At 45.6% G+C, this 26,005-nt stretch overlaps 1 protein-coding gene across 7 annotated transcripts in view; it reads right to left on the bottom strand.

Annotated features, from left to right (window-relative positions):
* LOC100122885 overlaps positions 1 to 26,005 on the bottom strand; it is an 82,148-nt gene that overhangs the window by 20,006 nt on the left and 36,137 nt on the right. For 4 of the 7 annotated variants that reach the window (XM_031920774.2, XM_031920770.2, XM_031920772.2 and 1 more), the window contains 2 exons: positions 1,763 to 1,820; positions 151 to 287 (listed from right to left, as the gene is read on the bottom strand). In XM_031920774.2, coding sequence (XP_031776634.1) covers positions 151 to 287; positions 1,763 to 1,797 — 172 coding nt within the window. In that variant the 5' untranslated portion in view covers positions 1,798 to 1,820. Of the gene's footprint in view, positions 1 to 150; positions 288 to 1,762; positions 1,821 to 7,970; positions 8,138 to 26,005 lie in introns of those variants that run through there. The other 3 variants (XM_031920775.2, XM_031920776.1, XM_016990189.2) reach the window with 2 other exon arrangements.

Here is a 26,005-nt window from a genome sequence, read left to right as displayed (position 1 = left end):
CAGCCGAGAATTCCGAGCACTTGCGGCGGCAATTCTATATTACGCTACTGCCTTTAAAGAATTACGCCCGGCTCTTAGGGTATGCGTACGTGCGGTTGGGCTGAATGTTTCATCGGAGTGTGTGTATATACAGGTATAGATAAGTCTTACCCAGTCGCTGCTTAAGAGTCGACTCCTCGAGTTGCTCCCGGACGATCTCGTCCCATCCGTTGCCGCCTTGCCATACCAAGCCTACCTGGTGGCTCAGGATCGGCAGGTTGCAGACGAAGCAAATTGCCGTCATGGTCCTGAAACGATGGAAAAATATACCAGTCGTATCGCTTGTGCTGACTGTGCGTGTAGGAGCTTCTTTTTCAGAATTTCCATGTACGACGTATTTCGTATTATGCGACCTTATATATATATATATATAGGTACATATTTCAAAAATATAACTCGACGATAGAAGAACTGTCAACGGAAGAGGGTGCACGCGTGTTCTGAAAGTAAAACTCGGTGAAATGCCATGCCAACCAAACGCTCGAACGTGTTCTCGCTTTTTTTTTCAGTTTCGTGCTTCTCTCGCGTGCTTCTTCTTTTTGCGCTCGAGTGATTCATTTTGCGAAGTTGATATTGCGCGAACTTATAAGCCGGATCGCGTTCGCGTTTGGGAGAGAAATTTTTTAATAATTATGATTGTACGTTATTGATGGAATTCGAAATCGAAGTTTAATTATGGCTAATAATTAATATCCAACAATGTTTGATTATCAAAGCAAGTTTGATCAAGCTTCAATAATAATATGATATTCGAAATTAAGCTATCATTATAGTACACCAGAGCAAACATGTACGAGAAGCCGATAATTTATCGCGAATTTACGATTATACAGCGTAACAATAAAAAAAAAGCAGTCGAGTCAAAAGCACGAAACTCGAGAACATATTTGTACAACTACATACGCTGCTTGATCAATTAAAGCAACGCTAATGATTCAAAGAATATTTAACTCAACAATCGCGCAAACCATTCACCAAATGCCTTATACTAATGAGCTGCGAATAATTCGCAGATTAAATTCTGACGCTTAATGAAGTCACGATGATAATATGTGAACTATGAATTATACTAATGAGGACAACAATGATAATGACGATAACAAATAACAACAACAACAACAACAACACTCAAAGTAGCGATAGCTATGTATGTACAGCTGAAGATGTCGTTAAAATAATAGCAATATAGTATATAGTAATAATAATAATAATAATAATATAAACACATCAGGCGACGCGCGCGCACGGCGCACTATATGTAGTAATATATAACAGTAATAATAATCGATGAACGTCATTCCAAAGCGCGGATGCAGTAGAAAACTCGAGAGATGGCTGTGTGTCACAGAAATTCATATAATTATATACACAATAATTAACTCTGCAGCTATTAGCGATGTATAGAGATTCGATAACGCATGTATATACAAAGCGTATATTATTATAAACAACTCAGCGATGAGAGTCATACGATATACAGAATTATGGCAAATTCTCGATAGATCTATATGAGATATATGTGAATAGCAAACGAATAGAATATAGTATATACAGAGTACGAGATAAGAGAAAGATTGAGATAATCGATTGAAAAAAAAAAAAAATAATAAATAAATAAATAATAAGACGTGAGTTTTTTTTTCACTGCAACTTGGCAACTGGCAAAATTTGACAATGTCATATTTATATAAGTTCTCTTTTAAATGCAGTATAGGTATTCGACCTGTAGTGTCGAAGTCTCGGGCTCGGCAGCGACATCGCATGGCAAGGGATTGGCCGACCTGCAAAACAACACAGACACACTCGCATTTTACGTGGGGCAAAGGTATGTGGATGGTTTTTTTTTTTAATAATTATTTTTTTATAATAAAATTAGCTGATATGTACGTGAGAATATCCATCTTTCGGCCTCTGCTCGCGGCGCTATGTTCAACAAAGCGACACACACTCAACTTGACTAGTTCAAGTAGTACAAGTCAGCGCTAGTCAGACACATCGATATAACACTTAGATTCAGTCTCGCTATAGAGGTATATAACATCGATCGTGTGTATGATGCAGTGCAGTTCACTTTTATCGTGTTTCTGTTTAAGTGTGTTTATATATTTCGTAAAATTTCATAAAATTATCCTCGAGTTATGGATAAACAAATAAAAGTGTGCAACCTATCGGGGGGACTATATGCACCTCTATATACCAAACTTTGTCAAAATCCCAAACTTCGAAAAAGAGCGATTAATCCAAGCCATCAAAACAAACCGCAGCTCCGTCGAACAGTCGTTTATCTCTCGGCTCTAAACCACTTTCCCTGTACAAACGCGAAGCTGTATACATATATACGTACTCGCAGAGCGGCGCGCTACGGTATAGAGGAAATCACATTTTCGGTCTCTCGCGCGAGCGCAGACGAGCCGTTATTAATCGGCCCGTCGACGAGAAGTCAAGAGATCCAAATCCAATAACACCGTCTGATTAAGCTGCATCCGCGCATATAAGGCCGCAGCAGCGGATATAAGTTGCGAGAGCTATCCGTAATCCTTAGTCGGTAACTCGTCGGCAAACTGGCAGCTGCTGTATACCCTCTACACCCCGTGTGTATAAACCCGCTCGTCTCTTTATACTTTGGGGGAGATTATCCGAGGAGGTATATACTTCGCGACGGTAAGGCAGGTATCCCTCTGATGTGTGTATACTATATAGAGCGTTTCCACGTCGGGCGATATTTTACGACGGAGGAAAGGCTACGGCGCGATGTTCGAATGAGGGGTTGAGGATTATTTATGCCAGTCGTAAAATTCATTAGGTTTTAGGAGCGTCGGGATAAGGGGCTTTCGGTGTAGCTGAAATTTTAATAATAACGGCGTTTTACGCCGCGGACAGATTTTTTCGCTACTTTTTATATCGATAAACTTTAACGACTACGCGCGCCCATCAGAGCGACCTTTGGATTACGCGATTATTTTACGCTCGTTATTTTCGAAAAAATCGTATAAGTATAATACTTATATATCGGTGAATCGCGTCGAAATTGCAGCTCCGAGCGCATAATACGCCATAGACATTTGAATAAGCTCCATCGGTTCGTTAGCCGCTACTGATGCCACGTACTCGGGAATCGAATTTGAAACTGTCGCCGCCAACGTACAGCGCGTTGATGCAGCCGTAAACACACATCGACGCTATAGACCGGCGTGTCGAATCTAATTGATTTCACGCGTCGTCGCAGGACTGTGCATTGTATACAGTTGAGCCAGAGGGACGGCGAGTCATTTGCATTAGCCGAGGGAGTAATTGCGGAGATGAGGTAGGTGAGTTTTGATACGCCGCGCTTGTTCGGACAGCTGAGCACTGCAGCGAGTACAGTTCATTATTTAAAGCGATGCCGGTGAAAATGTTGACCTAGTTATTTTTTAAAATTCCCTTCACTCTATACCGCGCCCTCGACCATCGTTTATCCGCAGCCTGACAACGTTGCGCTTTTCAAGCCGACGACTCGATGAATTACGAGTTCGAACTATCGCGCGAGTTTGCCAACTTCGACAAGTATATAGACACGGAGATGAGAAAAAATGACCAGCCTTTGCGGCTCTCATTAGGAGTCGAAGCAGGTCGCCGATCAAAGAAGTGCCGGCGGATTCGTAGAAATTACGTCGCGGAGAGAGGATTCATCGAGAGAGACGAGGTGAAGAGAAAAGTCGATATTCTCGCTACTCGAGAGAAAGTTTTTCAGCTACTATATACACGCCGCTGGCAACGGCGAGATATTAATATATATTCGCCGCCGAGGAATTGATGCGCTCGTCGCCCGAAAATATTGCGAGCCACAAATAAATCCGGTTTTACATTGAAAACGCGCTCGCGCGCGGGAAATTTGAAATTCAAATTCGAACGTGATATACTCGCCAGGCGCGCGCGCGCGCGCGAAATTCAAAGTACGAAACAATGCGCGGGTATTGAATTTGCATGAGAGAGACGAAAGAGCAGGAAAAAAAGTTGCGCACTCTGAGGGTTGAAAAGTTCGGCGGACCGATCCATCACTGTTTCTTCGCGGCGGGTCAGCCCTTCGGTTGAATTATCGAGTGCATAGCAGGCTGCGCATAATAACGCGTGTTTCTCGAGTGAAACGCCGAGATACGTATACATAGACACACGGCTGGTGAGGTCGATGGAAGCCGGCGCTGGCACATCGTGTGTCGAGCGAGAGAAAAAGCGAGCTCGTATTATGCTTCTGCAGTATAACAGCGTAGCGCCTTTGAAGTTCATTCGTTCGCGGGTCATTGCTTCTGGTCGTCGACGTCGTACAAGGCTGCTGTGTGTGTGTGTGTGCACTGAGGGCATATCTGCGGTGCGCCTAGGGGAGAGTCGTGCGCGTCGATCTTTTGCGATGCGAGAGAGGGATAACGAATAGGGAAGATATAATTCGATCCAAGAATTTTCCAGTTTCGAGAAGCTTCGACGCGTTTCATCAGGAATAAGGGAAAACTCATCAAAGATAAATTTCGAGGAACTTCGAGAGGAAATCTCGAAGTTGATTTACAGCCGATACACACACACACACACACACAAGACACACAGTATACAGACCTTCACCCATAAACCCCCGTCGCGCATCAAACTCGTATTTTTAGCGCGATTATTACACGCTCTCGCTCCGACGTAATTATGTTTCAACCGCCGTTTATAGACTCAAGTTCATAAATGCCCTCCGAGCTCGCTTATAATCTAGGTCAGCTCGCTGTTGCTTAAAATTAAACAAAAAAAAATATACGAGGAAAGAGAAACATTCCATTCTATCAATTCCCAACGGTAAATAATAATCAATTAATATAGGTCTATACGCAATAAGTTGCGACTTTGAAAACGAATTCAGATGTTCCACTTCTGCCTATAGTCAGAAACAGAAGAGTTAGTTCAATTCCGCTTTGTTTTGCATCGATTCCCGACCCATCAAACGTCAGCGAACAAATACTTCCCTCCTCGCGTTCGAGAAAACTTGACGCTAATCCCCAAAAAAATAAGAAGAAAACCGCATCAATATGTACTCAGCGCTTGCTCTCGAATTTAAAAAAAAAAATCCATTTCGGGCTTTCGCGGATTCGATAAAGCCCGCAAGTTCTCTAGTCGCCTTGTTTTCTTTTTTTTCCCCAACGCACTCAGACCCTCCTCGCAGCGATTAACAAACATTTTCGATAAACAAAACGCGTGCTTACAGTAGACGACTGCGGAGAAGAGGGTCGCGTATCCCCATGGCAACGAAACGACGACGACGAGATCGGCCGAGGAAGATATACACGGAGAAGACGACGGGAAATTTATACGTCTGACAGACGCGCTCGCGCGCGCGAGCTTTTTCTTCCCGCGGGAATAAACAAACGTATACATTCAGCCTGATTTATCCGCTTAATCGAGCCCGATAAATATTTATCCGGTTATTACAGGTATATATAGACCGTTTACGGCCGCAAGCTTCGCCGAACTTTCGCGCGCAATCTGGCGTTCGATATACCATGTTTGCGCGAAAAACTTACTGCACAGCGCCGCGGTGTTTCAAAAGCGCATACTTATGTGTAATGGCGAAAGTTTAAAAGGGAAATAATTTTCGCTTTAGCGCGCGCACGCGCGTCATTAAAACGCGGCGAAATCGTATCAAAGAGCTACGCGATGTGTAAGCGAAAATGCTCTCGCTAATCGCGGTAACTCGAATATATATATCTTTGGGGCTAATGGAGGTAGCGGCGGAAAAAAGCTCTGACAGCGGCGAAGATCTATAACATCGGCAAAAAAGGAGCGACGAGCTCTGCCGCTAATAATTAACCTCCGGAAAGAAAGGCTGATGAGCTTTCGGCCTCACACACACACACGCGGTCCATTAATAATCCGAGCCCGCGCGATCACGTCGAAATCAAATTCGACGATTGGCCTTCGATGCATTTCAATTTCGCCACGTGTGCCGCTCGGCTTTTTTTTATGTGTCACTGACTTCGATCTCGTATACGTGTGTATGGGGTATATATAAGGTTTATAGACACATGCATGCGTTTTTTCCAGTTTGTGTGTATAGACTTGATACTCGTTTACCTTTCATTCGCCACCGGGATTCGAGTTCGGCGGGTATAAAAGCGCGCGGATAAACAGGTTTTACAACGAGAGCTTTTTATTCCTGCGACGAAGCGTGTCGTATAAAAAGGCTGTAGGGGGTTTTATTACCATCAGCGCTTTTTTTTTCTCTCAGCCGAGAGTATCCGACTTTTATACTTACAATTAGCCTCCGCTTTGTTAATCGCGCTGCGGTTATAACTTTGGAAGAGGTCTTTCGCAAACGCGAGTTATAAACTCGTTTCTTGGCATAATCTACATCGGTCTGCGCATAGGACTTGATGCTGTAAACGCTGTGAGTTTTTTTTTTTTTATCAAACTTTTGTTCTGGCCTTATCGAATTGTTAACGTTAAGAGGGACTTAACTATACCGAGTCGTTCTATTATTCTCGTCCGATGTGAAATTACCATGTATAAATCGAACGCGGTACGAAAACTTCGTTTGTTAGAGCTTACGCGATTTAAGAATCATTCACGTGTTAAATCCTTCAAATAGGGCCACAGGCACCTGTACACCCAACACCGCGAAGAGCGCACATTTGACCTTATTCATTCCCGAGCTTGCGCCGAGCGAGCGCGGTCTGTTCAAAACGAAATCCACATAGAATTATGTCGCGCTGAGGGAAATCGAAGGCTCGGCTGAAAAACGAGATTGCGTCAATCAGGTCGAGGTGATTCGTAATTTCGCAAATCCCGGGAAATGGAAGACGCCGGAGTGAGAGTCAGACTCTCTTATACACTTCGGTATATCCGCAGCGAAAAAAAGGAAAGGAGCAAAGGAAAGCCGAGAGCGCGATATTGCGATCGCAATGGTTCATAAAGAAATCTCATTAAACCGAACGGAGCTGCTGCATACAGATAGAGGCGCTAACGACGCGTGTATGCCCGGAAGTCGGTGTGTATAGACCTGTAACGACCCGCACCGGTATATACATACACAATTTTTTATTTTCATCTTCTTTTTTTCGTAACCCGGCGAACGAGCGTCGCAAGCTCCGCCATGTACATTATCATATCTATAGAGTAAGAGAGAGAGAGAGAGAGAGAGAGAGAGAGAGAGAGAAAAGTGCCACCCGTGAGACTTATTTCTCCGGCATTTTATCGCGAAAGTTTTTCCGCGTCGCAGCTGCAAAAATAATGCCGGCTAAAAGACGCAATACTCGTTCTTTAGAAAAATTCGCTCGCGCGCAATAAATTACCAGTCAGAGAGAAGGAGAGCTTTTTTTATTCTTTTTGCCGCGCGCTATTGTTAGGCGTGACTTGAATAACTAAACGTTAATGCGCGCGCGACTCGCGATTGTTTCTCTCTCGCTCTTTTTCTTCTCTTCTCTTCGACTCGTCGAGTAGAAGCTGCATTGGAAATCAATTTTAAAAGCTATTATATCGTTGTGCGCTAATTTCGAACGATTGTACAATTATAGAGAGGAGGGCGAAAAAAGACGTGCTATATACATCGTCTGGCTTTTCAGGAGGGCTACTAACCCAATAACTAATCTCTTAAGCTCTCGTTTCATCATCCCATTATACACTGCAGCGGTAGAGTATAGATAGATATAACCTTGAAGGGTATATATATATATATATATATATATATATATATATATATATAATACAGCCAAATTGGATCAACTCATTGCGCGATATTACGGCCTAATCACTGCTCGGCGGCTCGACGTAACCCAAGAGCCATAACTCGCTGTTTTTATACTCGTCTTCGGATTTCATAAACATGACCGTAAAACTCGATGCCCCGAAGGACTCGCGCGTCACCGCACACGCCTATGTATACGTCTCGGGAATATACGAGAGACGTGCCATCGCGTATACATACATACCTATACAGCGACTAACTCGAGGCATTAAAACCACACTGGCGGTATATAGCCATATGTGTCTGTAGTAGTATCACCGCTGGCAGTCTCGCATCACGAGGCAATAAAGCTCGCGTATTATTGCAGCAGGTGCGAAGCGCACGTGACGCCCTTCCCCTCGTCTTCCTCCCCTGTAAAAATACTACGTTTAATTGCTAACCCTTTGTTTACGTCGCTCGTTCTCTGCGCGACGAGCTCTTTACGTGAAAGCATTTCTTAGCCGGAAGACGAGGTTATCGCGTAATGGAGAGTTATTTGCTCATCTCGCGCGAGGCACTTTTTCAAAGAGCGACGGACCCACCTCTACTCTGTGTGTAACGAAATCCATCCGAAAGCATGTAAATAAAATTTCCCCTCAAAGTCTCGTCAGGGGGATCTCTATATTTGCATGTGTGTGTGTGTGTGTAACACGTGTGACGGACCTACTATATAAGGTATAGGGGGCAGCATCTGTGTGGAGTCGCTCGTTTTGCCTCGTTAATCTCGCGCCGTCTGAGCGAGCAGGCGTTCCACTCTCGCGCGTCACGCTATACTGCGGCTGTGGCGAAGGAGGGATGCGAAATGAAGATGTAACGCGGAGACAGTTTTCCCTTGTATACATCTATACTCGAGGGACGCATACGCTTTCAGCGCGAAGAGGACTGTCGTTCGTTAAGATCCATATATCGCACTCGGGCTTTGAAAATTATATAGAGTGTACATGCTCGAGATATGTGTGTGCGTGAGTAAAGAGCCTTTGTATGCGTCGCTTTTCAAAGGGAATATACTGGCTCGATGTAATAAGTATGACGTTGCGGGTATGGGTCGTGTATAATTTTGAATATTATTCTCCGATGCGTCGCGTAACGTCCTCATCGCACATCATCGGTAATTTACAACCCGTCCGATGATTTATAGATTGTTCCAGTCGAGCTTTACGAGCGTAAACATCAAAGCCTGTCGAGCGCAGAGTAGCATATGATTCGGCGACAGGCAGCGTAAAACACAAATGCATCGCATTATGTACCGACGTACGTCTCGCGATAGCGATATCGCATGACGCAGAGAGCCAGAACCCAGAAAATGTACAACACACACACACACACACACGTATTCCGAATATTTCGTTTCTCGAGCTTTCCGATTAATGTCGGCATTATTTTAATCGAGCGACCTTACCCTCGCGCACGTACGTCGCGAAAAAAGGAAGGCTCGAAGGAAACAAAGGCTCGAGCGCGCGCGGGAAATATAATGAGCGAGCACATCAGAGCGACGCAGAGCGAAAAAAGCGAGACAGCTTTGTCGCGAGAAAAAGGCGCACGTGTGCGCGCGACTGATACATTTGAAACGAGGGCAAAGAGAGAGAACGCGTGAACAAAGGAGCGCGGGCTACCGGTCAGCCGTAGTGTGACAGCCTCTGTGGGATCGCTGCCGGCATAGATAACGCTCGTTACAGGCGCGAAAGCCAATAATAATGCGACGTGACGAAATGCCGAGGAAATATTCGCGAGCGCGGATTTCGTGTCTTGAAATTAGTTGAGCGGTTATTGAATTTGCGAAAATTCGAGGTATATAAGGCGTCGGGAGACTCGTTCTGCCTCAGAAGTGGTCGTTGCTTTGCGGATCTTGGGTTCAGCGAAGAGGTAAGGAAAAAGAATTTGAGTTTGATTGTTATACTTAGGAGTGCAGTGCGATTGAACTGAGTTGTAATCGATTTTCAGGAAAACGATCATACGATCACAATGAAGACGGGTCTTTTTATATTGGCGCTTGTCGCCTTTGCATCGAGTACTCCGGTAGGAAGAGATAATGCAACCAGCTATGAAGATTCGGATTTACCCGAGGGCGTCAATCTAACCGATCTCAAAGATTCGGATTTTCCTGAGGGATATAACCAAAGCAGTCTTAAAGATTTAGATGTTCCCGAGGGAGTCAATCTAACCGATCTTCCACTCGATGGGAAGAATTTAACAGATCTGCAGGATTCATACTCCGTTGATAAGGACAGTCTACCCAGTCTCCAAGATTCATCTGTTCTTAAGGGAGATGATGCAACCGACATCGAAACACAGTATCCCTCCTCAAGGAAGGATTTATCTAATCTAAAAGATTCATACCCAGTTGACAAGGACAATCTACCAAGTTACCAAAATTCGTATCCACTCGAAAGAAGAAATCCAACGAATTTGCAAAGTTCATATCCTATTAGAAATAATTATGTAACCGGCATGCGCAATTCCTATCCACGTGGAAAGAAACTTGTAGCCAATCGGCCAAGTTCATATCCAGGATCAAGAAGGAAAGTAGGCAATCTGCAAAGTTCATATAAACCAGTGAGTAGCTCGATATAAGTTTTTTCAAAAGTTGTGATTACATGATCGTACAGTGGTTGATTCGAAACTTTATACTTTTTTAGCAACATACCATCAACAAATGCCTTCACTTTGATTTTGCGGCAGTCATCGACAAAAAATTGCAAGAAATTTCAAACTATGTCCACAAATATTCGGATCCGGAGCCAAGCATCCCAAGCGACTGGATTGAAACGAGACCCAATGATGACTATTACATTCCAAATGGCTCATATGAAGAATACACGCCAGAGTACGGTGTTACTGTGGATCGATGCGGTAACAAACCCAACAGCGATGAATCGATTTCGTCTGAAGCAGACTGTGACAAATCGAAAGCATCGGAAGAGGACTCCGACGAAGATAGCGAATCGGAACCATCGGAAGAAGACTCTGACGAATCTGAATCATCGGAAGAACGACCCGTCGAATACCATAAAAACTACGTAATTAAATACAAACCTGGCAAACCTGCCAAAAAACCCACTTACACATATCAATCGGACTACAAGCCCGTGTACGAACACAATGACAGCGATGAGACCAATGAAAGCGAAGATAGCGAATCGGAACCATCCGAAGAAGACTCCGGCGAAGACAGCGAATCGGAACCATCGGAAGAAGACTCTGACAAAGATAGCGAATCGGAACCATCCGAAGAAGACTCTGACGAAGACAGCGAATCGGAACTATCCGAAGAAGACTCTGACAAAGATAGCGAATCGGAACCATCGGGAGAAGACTCTGACGAAGATAGCGAATCGGAACCATCGGAAGAGGACTCCGACGAAGATAGCGAATCGGAACCATCGGAAGAGGACTCCGACGAAGATAGCGAATCGGAACCATCGGAAGAAGACTCTGACGAATCTGAATCATCGGAAGAACGACCCGTCGAATACCATAAAACGGACGTAATTAAATACAAACCTGGCAAACCTGCCAAAAAACCCACTTACACATATCAATCGGACTACAAGCCCGTGTACGAACACAATGACAGCGATGAGACCAATGAAAGCGATGACAGCGATGACAGTGATGAAAGCAACGACGGCGATGACAGTAACGAAAGCAACGACAGCGATGAAAGCAGTGGTAAATCAAACGAAAGCAAGAGACCCGTCACTATATACGAAAAGAGTTCAGAGAGAGGCATAAAATTACCAACTCATCACAAAAAACAGCCTGGACACAAAGTAATCTATGATAATACGGTAGACAAAACTAGCGACATAGATTACTCGAACAGTAATCACAATATTAATGTTGATAGACAGCCTGGAAAGGTTGTGTTGGGATCTGAAGACTATAACAAGCCTGCCTCGCACCGCATTCGTCAAAAATTAGAAAAATACAGAAATGACAGGGCGAAAGGAAGAAATTCCCTCTTAAACAGGGTTCACTCCATCAAGAGGGGATCAAACCACGCGCACAAAGTTGACAGGACCTACGGAAGGGATGTATCCGGATCTAGAATTATAGACCGCTCAAAACCAGGAAATCGCTACAGCCGCCATGACACAGAATCCTCGTACAAAGTAATTAGCGATGGATCGGATGATGTCGGTTATAAGAGAACTGAATACATCGAAAACTCTGGTTCAGACAAGGGCTACTACGTCGATCGAAAATCGCATCGGGGCCACGGCTATGGAAGCCATTACAACAGACACGTATCTAAATCTAACGATGGAAATTCTGGATTGACCTACGGTCATCAAAATGGAGGATACAAGATAGTCGAGGATGGCAAAGATTACGACACGAGTTATTTGAACAGACAAAACGATGGCGGATCCACTACAAAGTCCTACAGCGTATCCCGACAGTCGGTGGGAGCTAAGAGTGTGAAGATAAACAGCCACCGTAGCAACGGAGAAGAAGGTTCATCGAAGGTCCGGATTTCGAAACATAAGGTAGAAGGCAGTAGTTACGATCTAGATCATCACCACAAACGAGGCGGCTCCGACTCTTCCAGAGTCAAGATCTCGAGGAAAAACGTAGGAGCTAGTTCGTACAATCTCGATAGCGAACGCAACAACAAAGCTGGCACGTCGAAGCTTAGCGTTTCGAAAAATAATTTAGACGCTAATAGTTACGACAAGAACATCGAACGCGACAACGAAAATGGCTCGTCGAGCGTGAGTGTTTCTAGGAAAAGGTTGGGAGCTAGCAGCTACGACTTGGATAAGGAAAGGAGCTCTGGATCAGAATCGTCGAACTTAAATGTCTCCAACGAGGAAATTAACGCCGACAGCGTTGACATTAACTCTTCTAATACCAACTAAATTATCAATGAATTTTACTAATCTTTTCTCTAAGTTTCTAACCACACGAATAATTTATCGAATATAATTTCATCTAGAGAACTTTGTTAACCTTACGTTGTTTGTTGAATAAAAACAATCGTTACTACAGAGTTACACATCTTTTATTTCCTCCTCAACCCGCATCCCGAACGAAACACGACGTATCATTACATCTCTGAGTATATTCTTGAAAAATTCGTCGTACAGCGTAAAAATGAAAACACACCGTATCGACGAGCTATTATCCGGATCGACAATGAGACCATAAGAAGAAAAAACCTCGCATAGATGACGCGAGGAAGGTAGGGAAAGGAAGCCGCACGCTGATAAAAGATCGCGATCGGTTGAGCTGCACCAGCTGGATTTTCTCTTTCTCATATCCAGCTGAAGCAGAAGCAGCCTCGAGGAGGCTTTTGTTGTCTGACGGCGTCTTCTCCTTCCTCCTCCTCGTCAGTACACGCTATGTCAGTGCGCTCAGATAGAGAGAGAGAGAGAGAGAGAGAGAGAGAGAGAGAGAGAGAGAGAGAGAGAGAGGGAATATCTGTATTGTCGAGGTTTCGCGAAAGCTCAAACAATGCAGCCATTGTCGGGGTCATTGTTGGATATGCGAAGAAGCCCTCCCTCTCACACTCTCTACTCCTCGCGATGCCGGAGAAAATCGTACGAGCCGTGCATTAGACGGGAATGAATCGGGGCTGTCTTTTTCCGTAATCTGAAGCAACTCGAGTTATTAAAACGCGCTCTTACGTTTTGGCGTACTCGCCGGCGCGAGAGAGATTTCTTTAATTAAGTCCGAGTCAGCTCGTTAATTCTCACGCGACTAGGCGTTGATGTACGCAGCTGCGAAAATTCCACGAGATTCGTTGATTCCACCAGTCGATCGCCGTCGTCGACTACTCGAGTTCACCACGGACACGAAAAAATTAGATCAACTCGTCATTAGCATGAAAGCGTACTGCATCGCCGTAAATATACCGAGGGTCAAAAGTTCAAGGCGTGCCTTATCAAAGCCATCTGTTCGCAGGCAGGGGGTCTTGGATGTTTTGCTCCCGACTGCGCGGACTACAATCATCCGATCGACGAATAGTTGATTATCGCGACGCCGTGGCGTGATTCAGCTCGACACTCCGTATACATAATAACTCGTTAGATTAATCCATTCGCGCGAGCGTTGGAGAGCGGTGTCGCTCGCTATACACAGGTATACGGTCGAGAAGCTCGCGGTGACTTGCCTGTTCTAGTTCGGCGGTGCGGCAGCGTTTTCAAAGGACAATGACGCTTCTTGTCCCAGTTTCGTTCGCTTTTTTATCCGGATGATTTCGTCACCTTGGCCATGGCCTCTCGCGAGAGCTTTTGTCGCGAAAATGGAGACAGTTCATTCACGCGCGTCCATTCAAGCATCGGATCCTTTTCCACTCGATACTATACGAACGCTTTCGAAATTTAATAACACACAGCTCTCTGTGTAAGCTCGCGTACGAGCTATATATTATCAGGGGAAAGCTCGATCGCGTAATAAGCCCGCGAGCGAGGAACTGCATCGAAGGAGTAGCTGATCCAAGTGGCAGTAGTAGCAGGTTCCAGGTGGAAGATCAAGCCCCGGCTACGAGAGCCTTCAGTGGCACATAAAACTTTGTCTCCTTCTCTCCGCCGACGAGGTTCGAGCTCTCGACGCGATAACGCGCGGGATATTGCTAGCGGAGGCGCACGTTTTACGGTGCACTTCTCTCCCTCGTTCATCCGAGCGCACACTTATATATAACCGTAAGCGAGAGCTAACTCTCTCCACTCTTTATTTAGCCTTAGTCGTGCACCACTCCGCGCAAATAGCAACAGGCTTGGTCGCTCTATAGAAATGAATTTGTACCGGCGGATATCGGAATACGCGCGGAAAATTTAACGCTGCACGAAAATCCAATCAATTGGGGCTGAAATTGCGACACATATTCAGCGATGAAAAATTGTTGTGACAGATAGCGGACTCGATTCGGAATTTGCATTATAGAATCTCGCGCGTATAGTTGCGCATGACAAATGATAGATTTCACTCGCTGTATGTGCCGGCATGTGCGCAACCAGAACAATCTGTCAATTATCGCGTGACCCTCGACTCGTGAATGTGACGGAGAGGAGCGAGCGTGTATTCTAGCTCTGCTATACGCATGTCCTTTTTCAGTTGCTTGTATGTCTGGATATACTGATGAATGAAAATTTTTTTTTTTTATCCAAACTTTTCGCACGTTCTTTTCTGTTGCTGATGAATACTCGGATTTTTCTGGGAAAAAATCGCGGGATTAAAAGTTGGAGTTTGATTGAAAATATTCGTCAACGCAGTGTCACATCCGTAAATAAAACCAAACAGATCGTCTTAATACCTGTTTCATCGCAAGCTCCTCGGCAATCGCCGCCGACAGCTCGGCTCGGCGAAAAAGCCGCAACTATAAGTGCTCGTCTCGATGAAAATATTTGCGATACCACCAGCCACCATCAAGCTTCGCTCGCTTATATATCGAGTTTGCATCGCGCTGCCGCGTTGAAAGGCCGTTTTGTCCTAAATTGCAGAGCGGCGAGAGAGAGAGAGAGAGAGAGAGAGAGAGAGAGAGAGAGAGAGAGAGAGAGAGGCAACCCTAATGGCGGGCGAGCTTGCGATCAATATACACACGATCGCGGAAGAGCCGACACGCGCGCACACACACACACCAAGCTCGTTTGTGCGTGTGTGTGTACAACTGGCAAAGGAGCCTTGGCTGTGTTGACGCTAGTTCGCCGTGTGTGATGAGGATTTTTCGAGCTACCGGAACACCGGCCATTTCATTATGTTTGCCTTTGAAATGAAGTTTGCTAATCGCGCGCCTATGGACGAGATCAAATAACACGCGGATATGCGTATTTTGAATCTCTTTGGTCGGACTCGCGAATTATAAGCGGAATCGCGGAATAAAACGTTTCATCGAATATCAAGCGTTCCATCGGCGACCTACATAGCGATAAATTTTTGCGAAAGAATTTCTCGCATAACGGAGTGCATTATCACGCAAGAATTTAATATAGCCATAGCCGTGAAGAAAAAAAGAAAATTTACAAAGTTCTCCAGCGCAGCGTGTGTGCGAGCGACAAAAACGCCTTAACGCGATGATAAGTGCGCGCCCTGGCGTACCGGGACTGTGTATAAATAAACATACGCACAAAGCGCAAGTTCGCCTCTGATGCTGTGCATATACTCTGCAAAGTTCTCTCTCTCTCTCTCTCCTGCTGACCCAATTTACTGACGGCGACGGGGGCACTCGGCGATAAAACGAAAATTTCTCCGGCGAGACACACAAGAAAGCTGGACAGACGCAAATTGTCCGCGCGTTTCGCCTCAATTTAAGACGGCTAGACAAGTATTTAAGACAAGCTTTTTATTGCGTTTTCATATCGCGACGAAGCTTTTCGCATATCGGGTTACTTTTCAATTCGTAAAGGCCAAGCTACGCACATCCTGAGCGCAGGGAAAATATGTCAAGGGGCCAAGAGCCAATCGTCCGTATGAATAAGCGTGGAAAACGCGCGGGAAGCTTTTTCCCGTCATCCCCGGGGTCTTAATCAACTTCCTGTCCTCTAATAACAATCGACGACTATGGCCACACACATATATGTACACACACTCAGAGGCTGTATCCACCTGCGCATATAGGTGATATCGATCGAGTCAACTCCCGCCCTCTCGATGTAACCCCTTTGGATGTATATAGGGAGAGAGAGAGAGAGAGAGAGAGAGAGAGAGAGAGAGAGAGAGAGAGAGAGAGAGAGAGAGAGAAGTCGACAGCTCAACGACGCAACAGGCACCCGCGCAACACACAATCCCTTTGAGAAGCTATATAGTCTTCTCTGATGTCTCTCTGATGCCGGATCCGAGTCGGTCTTGCAGACGCAGATTAGGCTTTATGCCTCAGCGTTGCCGAGTATTAGAGCTCATTTGTCGAGTGTATTATACCCTAGTGCGTATTACGGCTGAGCTTTGTTGCCAGTATAACCGCTGAATATTTATGCCAACCGGGGTTGCATCGATCGCGATATATAACGCTGTTGAATTAATAATCTTTCCAATTTCATAATTCCATCGGTCTACATCGAGTTGAATATGCAAAAATCCGAGCTCATCAACATCATCAAGCGGGATGTATGTAAACGCGTTAGCGGGTAATTCTCTCGGCGCGTAATGATGTATGCGGATTCGTTAAATTATTAAGTTCCACACACGATTCCTCGCGGAAGAGCCGAGGGCATTTATATATCAAACGTAATTTTCGACCGTGCGCGCGCGTGACGACTATAATTACGAGAGAGAGAGAGAGAGAGATAGAGATAGAGAGAGGGCAAAATCGATATTGCGTTACACTCTCGTGTGTGTGCACGCGGTTCTCCCCGGTATATCTCAGCAAATGTTTGTTATTGCCGGGAAACAGCTTTCACGCTAAGCCCTCCCGGTTAACGGCGATTTTTTTTACACGCGGACGGCTTTATTAGACGTAAAATTCGAGAAAACTATATCCGCGAAGCGATTCGGATATAGTCCCTACCGTCGAAAAAAAAAAATCTCGAAATACGCTTACACAGGAAACGCCGCCGAAAGCTCGCGCGCGTGAGAATATCGCCATATAGGAATATGTACGTTAAAGAGCTCGCATAATTCCGAGGTATCTATGCGGGATTATTTGCCGCATCCGCGATTCCATTAACGCGACGCGTTATATTCGTGACTAGCCTGGCAATTTCACGGCCGACGTAGGCCGTGTGTGCCGCAGATAAGGAGAGAGCTAGCTTGTATTTACGACGCGAGCTTTATACGCAGTTGCTAATCGTTTTTCGATCGGCAGCTGTGTTATTCGAATTTTTCCTCACGTATATAGATATACAACGTATAAATATATCGTGGACGATAAGGAAGGAGCTTGAAATTGGTTATCGCAAGCTCTCGATCTAACGCGAGACTCTCGCGGCGTCACGTCTCGCGGTTTACGTGACGCACTTCCGTACACGTTGTGTTATGTTTGCCAAGCAAACTTTGCTTTTTTCAAGCGGTAAATCCGTTCTAAAGCTCTATTTGCCTCAACTATTCTCCCAGAGTGTATGCGCGCTTGAAATCTCAATGAGTGTACCTACGATTATACTCGTTCGAAAATTCAACCGAAAAGCTCAAGCCGCACGTCGTTAAGGATCAATGATGCACGAACTGTCGGTAGAAAATTCCAGGAATCGGGCCGAGAGGGATAAAAAAATCAAAAGACCATCATCCGGAGAATTTCAGCCGCGTCATTTCCCGAAAATCCATTCCTCCCGCCATTTCACCGTCCATAGAACTCGCCGACATCAGACGTTCCCGCAGTCTACATACCCGGAATATCGAGAAAAAATGAGCATCTCGTAGCCTGATGAAACTCGAATTCCCCTGTGCCCCCCCCCCCCCTTGAAAAATAAAATATGTAAAAGACGAGGGGTGAAACGCGCGCGCGTGTGTGTGTGTCGACTGAAATCGATAAAGACCGAAAACGCGCGGGAGATGAAGATGTCGCGAGTCACGCTTCTCGGTCCGTAACGACAAGCTGGCACATATGCGATCCATCCAATCGCAGAACACATACAAAGATGTATATTTGCAGAATTTGGAATTCCATCGGTGACGCTGTAAAGTTTTACGAGCATTCGGGTCGTTAAGCGAAGCCATCAAGGGACGACTGCTCGGATGTTGTTATCCGGGCAAATATTTACGAAATTCAGGGGGCGTGTGTCGAAGTAACGCGTCGATAAACCGAAATCGTTCCGTTTGCGAGTGTAGTATATAGTCCCGGTGTTTGCCTTCTGAGCCAGGACTATAGACTCTCCCGCGATTTCGAGAGTACATACCTATACACCTCTTGATTAAAACAACGTGTTTGCCTCGGCGAATTAAATCAACTATACGTACGTATTACGCGCTTCATTGTCCAGTTGTACGACGGCGAGCGACGAAGCTCGCGAAATTGGCTTAATTTACCGCGCGACTACTAGTGCAGACATCAACCGCAGAGACAATATTCGAAAATTCATAACGAGAGAGAGAGAGAGAGAGAGAGGCCGATTAACCTCTCGCATTGTGCGCGCGTCTCTCCATTGTGAGGCTTGGCGTATAAATAAAGCAACAAATCGCACGAAATCCCAGGCTGTCCTTCGATATACGTATACACCTACAGCGTAGACGTTTCGACGGGCAGCAGGGAATTAGAGGGAGAGACTGTCAGCCCCGAGTATTCCCAGGGAGTAGAGCTGAGAGACGAGGGGACGAAGACGACGGAGAAGCAGCAGCTCAGTCGATGCCTCGGCGATGAAAGGGAGGCAATTTGCATGGTCTGCGAGCCGGCCGAACAAAATCGGCCGAGAGTGAGCTGCCTCCAATGGATGTGTGTGTGTGCATAGACGTGTATTATACGAGGCCTTTGAGTCTGCGTACATCACTGGGCTGATCAACGATTGGCTAATGGCTATTTCGCTTTTTCTTATAGTATACACTTTTTTCCTTCGCGAGTTTCTCTTAAACGCCACACAGAACGCTATGATTCGAGAGAGGGTGTATGCGTCGTATGAATTCCGTGACCTAGTTTCAACCCAGTATTTTTATTTTTTTATTTTTTTTTTTTTTCAAGCAAAACAAATGGACACGAGGCAGTTTCATTCGGTTTCTGGTACACGCGGACAGTCGCGAGCGATCGAACGTCATGTCCCAGCAGCTGTCTTTCGATATACACGTTCTACGCGGCTTTGCGGACAACAATACGCAACCGGACTGCTGTACATCCATCCCGTGTATTGATATGCGTCCGATTGTGAAATACGCTCTCGAGGAAAGAGAGCAGCAGCTTGCAAGCTTTACACGTCAAGGCTAGCTACGGAGCTTCCGGAGAACGAAAGCTTGCGAGCGAGGAGAGATCGAAACGCGCTTTCGTAAATCGAGAAAATTTGCATGAAAATGGAAAACGAGTTCATCCGACCTCGAGTGTTTTAGCCGCCCCCTTGCGCTCTCTGATCCACCGAGAAGGAAAATATAGGCGCAAACCGCACCGCTTTATACACTTATATAGCTAAGCAAGCGCGCAGTCTATATTTTCTTTGTAAAGCTCCAATCTGAATTTATAAGGCCGGAGGGCTACATTCCGCGTGAAATTTTCGATGCGCTCTAGCTGCCGCTGCTCCGCTTCATCTGCATAGGTAAACTGATGAAAATTTCAAGCGTGTGCAGCTTTTTTACGCTTATTACAATACAGAGAGTTATACCGAGAAACACTCCCTCAACGCGAAAGTCGATTAAGAAGGCAATTAGTGGAACAATCCGCGCACGGTCAGACGCGCAGCTTAATTTCCCAAGAAACGCAGCGCGCGACCTCGAAATTACTTCTCCCCTTGCGCACCTGCCTAAAGCTTCGTGAAAGCCTCCGAGAATTCTGCATCTTACTTAACCTTAGTTGCTAGCATACAAGAGTATGTACGCAGCGCAGGATCCCTATGCGCATTATAATTCCCAACCGATACGAGCTTTCTCGAAATTGGCCTAATTCTCAGCGGCAGGAACAAACAGACGCGAAAGATCGACGACTAACGAGCAACGTTACATCCTCTGTTTATGAGCCTCCGACGAGGAAAATACCATACACAGAGAGAAAGCTCTTCGAATCTCGTTTATCGTGTCATAGATACTATATGTGCGCAAGCTTATCGACGGAGAACAAACGGCCGCGAGATCAGTATTTCGCAATTAACCGCGCTCTGCTCTCTGCCACGGCGTTTCTCCGTGTCCCAATTTCACGCGCTGGCTTCCGAGAAAGAGCTGAGAGTCTATATCGAGTGTGTGTATATGACTGAAGCCGATACGTATACGCGTATGTAACGACAAGAGTGTTAATCGATTCCGCGTTATCGGACGCCCGGTCAGATCTCTGATTCGGTAATTAACGCCTGGGCTTTAGTGTTTCATTTCAGGCCTCCATTATACACACGCCACACGCGTGTCATGCGTCGAATGCTCGGAAAATACGGTGTTTCATGGGTTTTAGCGTCGCCTTTAATGCGCGCGATTCGCGTGCTTTGACAGTTGATACCTGTGCGTTTTCGAATCTGCGATTTCAAACGGATCGCAGCTCTGACGTCAGCGTCAGGGGGATAATCAGTTTGAATCATATTTTATATAAGTGAGCTTTCCTGTATAGAATTGGGTTACCCGGAGATTCGAATTTCCCGAGGAAAGCGCGCAAGCTCATCGAGGCGAGCTTCAGCACTGAAAAATAAAGAAAGAAAACTGAAAGGATCTCTCTCTCTCTCTACCCTTGTACGACCGCAAGCTCTGATCGATAAACATCATCGTCGGGGAGCTTTCGGCCGCGGCGAATATTTTTTCATTAAATATTCATTGCGCGCGCGCGCGCGCGGCGGGTATTTTCAATCGACAGGAATATCGAGTGGCCCGTGAGGTTATAGTCTCAAAGGGATTATGTGCGTGGAATGAAAATAGTTGCACCGCACGGAGCTTGTTTTCGGGAGCTTTTAACGTTGTGTTCTCTAAATTTATTTTTTTTTTTTTTTGCACTGAAGTTGCAATACTGTACAGCTATCTCTTTTTGTTTTATACCGCAGTGCTCAAATTTTTCCGAGGGCTTTTGCCGGATCTTACTCTATGTGTGAGCGAGCTTTGGGGGAGATTTTTCAGCCGTAATCCTCGACACATCGTAATCGAATTTTTTTCTCTTCGAAAGTCGATGCTTCTCCGCACGAATTTCTCATCGCCGCGAGTTTAATTTCCTCATACATACAGGAGGGAGAGAAGAGCCAATGTATTTTCATTTAAGACGGAATCCCACCCTCATCTCTGTTTTCTCATTAAATTACATTAATCGATATCACGTCGGATCCCTGCTTACACAGAGAGAAAGACACGGGAGCTTCCAGCGCGATTTCGCATTTCTCGAAAGCCGACGTCGTTCACTCTATATTGCGATGCGTCGCATGTACGTGTGTATCGGGAAAATACTGCGACGGACGAGATATAACGAACGTCAAATACACGAAAAAAGCGAAGCGCATAACGTGTCTTTACGTCCTTACACACACACAGCGCATCGCGAGCGCGCGAAAATTCAAAGCTCAAATACGCGCGATAAAACGAATACATCATAGAGGAGAGAGAGAGAACACGAGACCTTGCAAGTTCGGAAATTCAACGGCGGAAGCCAGCAGTGGTACGGCCACGTATACGGCCAGACATAAACGGAAGATTGCACAATGACGGGGGAAGGGCAGTTCGAACTTGGAATGAAATGAAAGCGGAGCCCGAGTGCAGCTCGTATTACACGTATCTCCGCGCGCACGAAGCGCGTATAACTAGCTTTCTTCACAGGTGTACGTATATAGCGCACTCGCAGGGGTTCTCTCCTCTCGAAATATATAGTATAACGAATATAACGATACGTCGCCGGGGTGCGGAGCAAAGGGCTAGTATAAACCTAGAAATTCCCAGGGACCCACAGACTCATCGCTAATGAACGGAAATCCCGAGTCAAAAGTAACCCGCACCGGCCGTGCTTTTTTTACGCGCCGACGAGCAATTCCAAGCTCCACCAGCGAAAAAAAAGCGTTCGCGGGAGGCACGTGCGCCGCGCTCGTATATAGATAGGGGAAAAAGCGGCCTGTCAGTTCCACGTGCGCGCACGCAGGGTCTCTCTCTCTCTCTCTCTCTCTCTCTCTCTCGCAATATTTGTTGTGGTCGGCGGGAACCGCGTGTAAATAAGCGTCGAAACTCATCTGCTGCAGGTTTCGAAGCTGAAAAAATTTTGCCGTTTGTTTACACGGCCCCCCAGGATTTTTGCCCGCTACGACGCGTCAAGCGCATATGCAGTCTGACGGATGAAACTTGCGGCCTCTTTTTTCCAACCGCATACGCGCGCGTGTGTGTGTGTGTGGAAAAAAATACGTAGGGATGTATTCGGTTATAGGTGCGGAGCCAGCAGCAGCACCGCGCTGACCTAGTTTTTAGGCGAATGAGGAGATGAAAAACGCGTTTCAATTATACATATTCGCGAAGCGCGACAACGAGGAGGATCGGTATATCAGAGGAACGAGTTTAGCTGCAGCGTCGGGTCTCGTTTGTTTTCGCTCGACAGCTGCAGCGAGTGTACAGAGAGTGAGAGAGAGAGAGAGAGAGAGAGAGAGAGAGAGAGAGAGAGAGAGAGAGAGAGAGAGGAGAGATAAAGAAAGGAGCCACAGGGATGTGTCTAGAGTCGTCGTCGCGTCCGCGGGCAGTCGTGTCCAGGGACTTAAGCTCCATCGATTTCGGATGTATACAGGGAGATGCGCAGCCGTACGCGCGTGTGTTTGCCTGACCTGCTTTTCTCTCGCTCTGATATTAGCCCCTTCGGCTTATTCTTCAGTATACCGTCCCCTGTCCTCTATTTCAACCTTCCAATTACCTCGGATACGTCGACTTCGCCGTCTGTTGTGACGGCGAGCTTTGTGTGTACTTTTTTGCCGGACTTTTTTTGAATTTCGGTCATTATGCGGGGCTACACGCACGAGCGAATTTCAAAGTAATCAGTGTCAAGCGCAGGAAGAGTTGATCCGTTTATCGAATCCCGCTCAAAAACAGAATAATCGCCACACTCGGCGCAACCGAGCTGTAATTTCAATAACTTTCGATAAGCTGCTGCTGGCTCTCGAATTATATGTTTAGTGCACACACACACACACACATACGTATTAATTTAGCGCCGAATCGAAATCGTACGCCGTATAAAAGCAAATTGTACATTCAATTTTCGTATAACTGCAAACGTGCGCTTTTTCGCGAGGGAAGAAAAAAGCTCTCCGCGCTCATTAAAACCGCGTCGAGAGTGGACGCGCGACGAGGGGAAAAAATGCGCAAACATAAGGGGGGTGCGTCGAGGGAAAAATGTAAAGCGAGACGAGGCGTAAATAAGACTACGCGTGCGGAATTTCGTCGGATGTCTAATTTTCCAACGCTCCGAATTCTTACGTCTCCGCGATTTTTTTTCTCACGCGTTTGCCGAGATTTATGCTCGTCTTATCTCCTTGAAGAGCTGCGATTTAATTTTTCTCAAGCGCGAAATATCTCGTACATCGCTACGCGGTGAAAGTTGCGAGATTGCTTTTTATTTCGCGAACACACACACGCAGCCGTAAGTTTATGCGTTTATTCATATCGTCGGCCGCGCTCGCTGACAATTACAATTTTTAGATTTGAAAAGTTTTACGAGGCTATACCCAGGAAAAAGTGCTTTCGGCTTTTTTACCCTCGTCGCTATGCGTAATTCAGTTTTCCGAATAGAACGTGCGTGGACCCATCGGCGTATATAGTTTTAATAAATATTAGTTAAAGCGACGAGCGTTGATGAAAACGGGAAAAATCTGGGTCAGCGTAATGCACGACGATGACGAGGAGAAAATTTTTATTACGGGGAAATCATAAAAGGAATCAAAATAAGGGAGCTACGCCGGCAAAGGGTTATTAATAAAGCGCAATAACCGCGATGTTGCGGAAGAATCAAATGGGAAATTATCGGAAAGAGATTTCGCGGTGCTCGAGTTTTCTGTCTGACCTGCGCGACGACAGAATATACATGAAATAATCAATAAACGCTGCGGTGAGAATCTTCCCCGTTTCATATTTCACGACGGCCTTGAAGCTTTAAAAATTGAAACGCTCGATCAGCTTTGAAAAATCGCGCGCGTCGGCAATTAATGACCGTCGAGCCGTTCGAATTTCAAGTCGATCACCGATCAAACATCGCGCGTCGCGGTATATAATCGCGAGGGAAAATATTTGAAAAAGATTAGAAGCGCGCATAGCCAGCAGTACATATATATAGGTAGCAGCGATCCACTAACACACAGTAGAGCGTCGGTCCGGGTCGTAGTCAGAATCAACAGTTTGCTCTATCGATTGGTCTGCCATCCATATGTTGCTCCTACTCTTGTATAGCTATATAACAGGGCACGTGTACGGCCTCCCTCGAATCGGCGAATCTTATCACGTTTTTTGCTCGCGCAACTTCGCCGGAAGTCGATCGTGATTTCGTTTATGAACTTGCGGCAAAGCTCGAGAATTTGTAAAGCAATCGGCTTTCCCGGAGCGTTTAGGAGGGAATTATTTGTTTAGGGTTGAGAATGGCCGGAAGATTTGTACACCGCAAGTTGTTCGTCTTTTATTTCAAGCTCGGGGTAAGAGCTGTACTGGAGCTTGCGGACACTTATTCAAATTCAAGCGAACTTTTAGCCTCCGGGAGAGTAGAGTTCGTCAAGTCAAACATATCCCTGAGCGGATTCGGTTACTCGCGCTGCATAACTTTGCATTTTTAGGCGACCACGCGAGCTTTTTTTTTAGTTCGCAAGCTCCCGCACGCGTAAATCGAAACTCTGCGTAATATTACGTGTAACGCTTCTCGATCGGAAAGTTATTAAGAACTTTTAATTGCACTCACTAAACAGCTGGACGATCCACGGGGAGAGACACTCGAAAAAAGCAATCTTCCCTCGATTTCCTTCGAAAGCTCGAACGAGTTGAGCGAAAGTTGCGCGCGCGTCGTCTATTTCTCAGCTCTTGAGACTATATACATATAGACATTGTCCGCACCTGCAGCGCCGCGTTAAGCCGTTAACTAAGCACTACTAAATCACTTAGCGTCTGATCGATCGCACGAGAGCAGTTTCGTATTTTCATCGAGTGTCTCTCGCCCCAACGAGTTTACGTACAATATACATATAGTTCTGGATATGGACTGACTCACTATGCATAATTGTTCTTGATGCGGACATTTGGATGTAAATGGGGATAGAAATTCGATTGGCAGACATTTTTTTCCGAAGCTCTCCTTTTCAAGCGAAGCATTTTTTTTCGAAGCGCATGCATATTCAGCGTAAATTAGCGATGAGATTGACATAATTTTCAGCGAGATAGTTTCGTTCGAAAAATTTTAAACGATTCCTAAAAGTTGCACGTATCGAAAACGACTCTCGGCATTGAAAATCGTCGTTAGAAGCGCTCGCCTTTGAAAAATAAAAAACTTCGCAGCGGCTCTAATTAGAATCCCACTTGCGAATGACGCCGCGCGTTTCTCCGAGAGCGTGTTTGCTTTTTAAAATGAGAATGTTTAAAGGGCATAACGAGAAATGAAAAATTTTCGCGCGCTTTCGCCGAATTCGTTTGACTAAATTACGAACTATTGTGTAATGCCGCAAAAATTCAATTTTCTCTGTCTCTATTTTTCCATAATTAACACGACTGCCGCGACGCGACGATGCATTTCAGAGCAAAGTTAAGGATAATAAAAGGACGCGG

This window comes from Nasonia vitripennis, chromosome 1 (genome assembly GCF_009193385.2).
Source record: "Nasonia vitripennis strain AsymCx chromosome 1, Nvit_psr_1.1, whole genome shotgun sequence".
Taxonomy (NCBI): domain Eukaryota; kingdom Metazoa; phylum Arthropoda; class Insecta; order Hymenoptera; family Pteromalidae; genus Nasonia; species Nasonia vitripennis.
The sequence above is the reverse complement of the archived record's forward strand: the minus strand, read 5'-3'. Positions and strand labels throughout refer to the sequence as shown.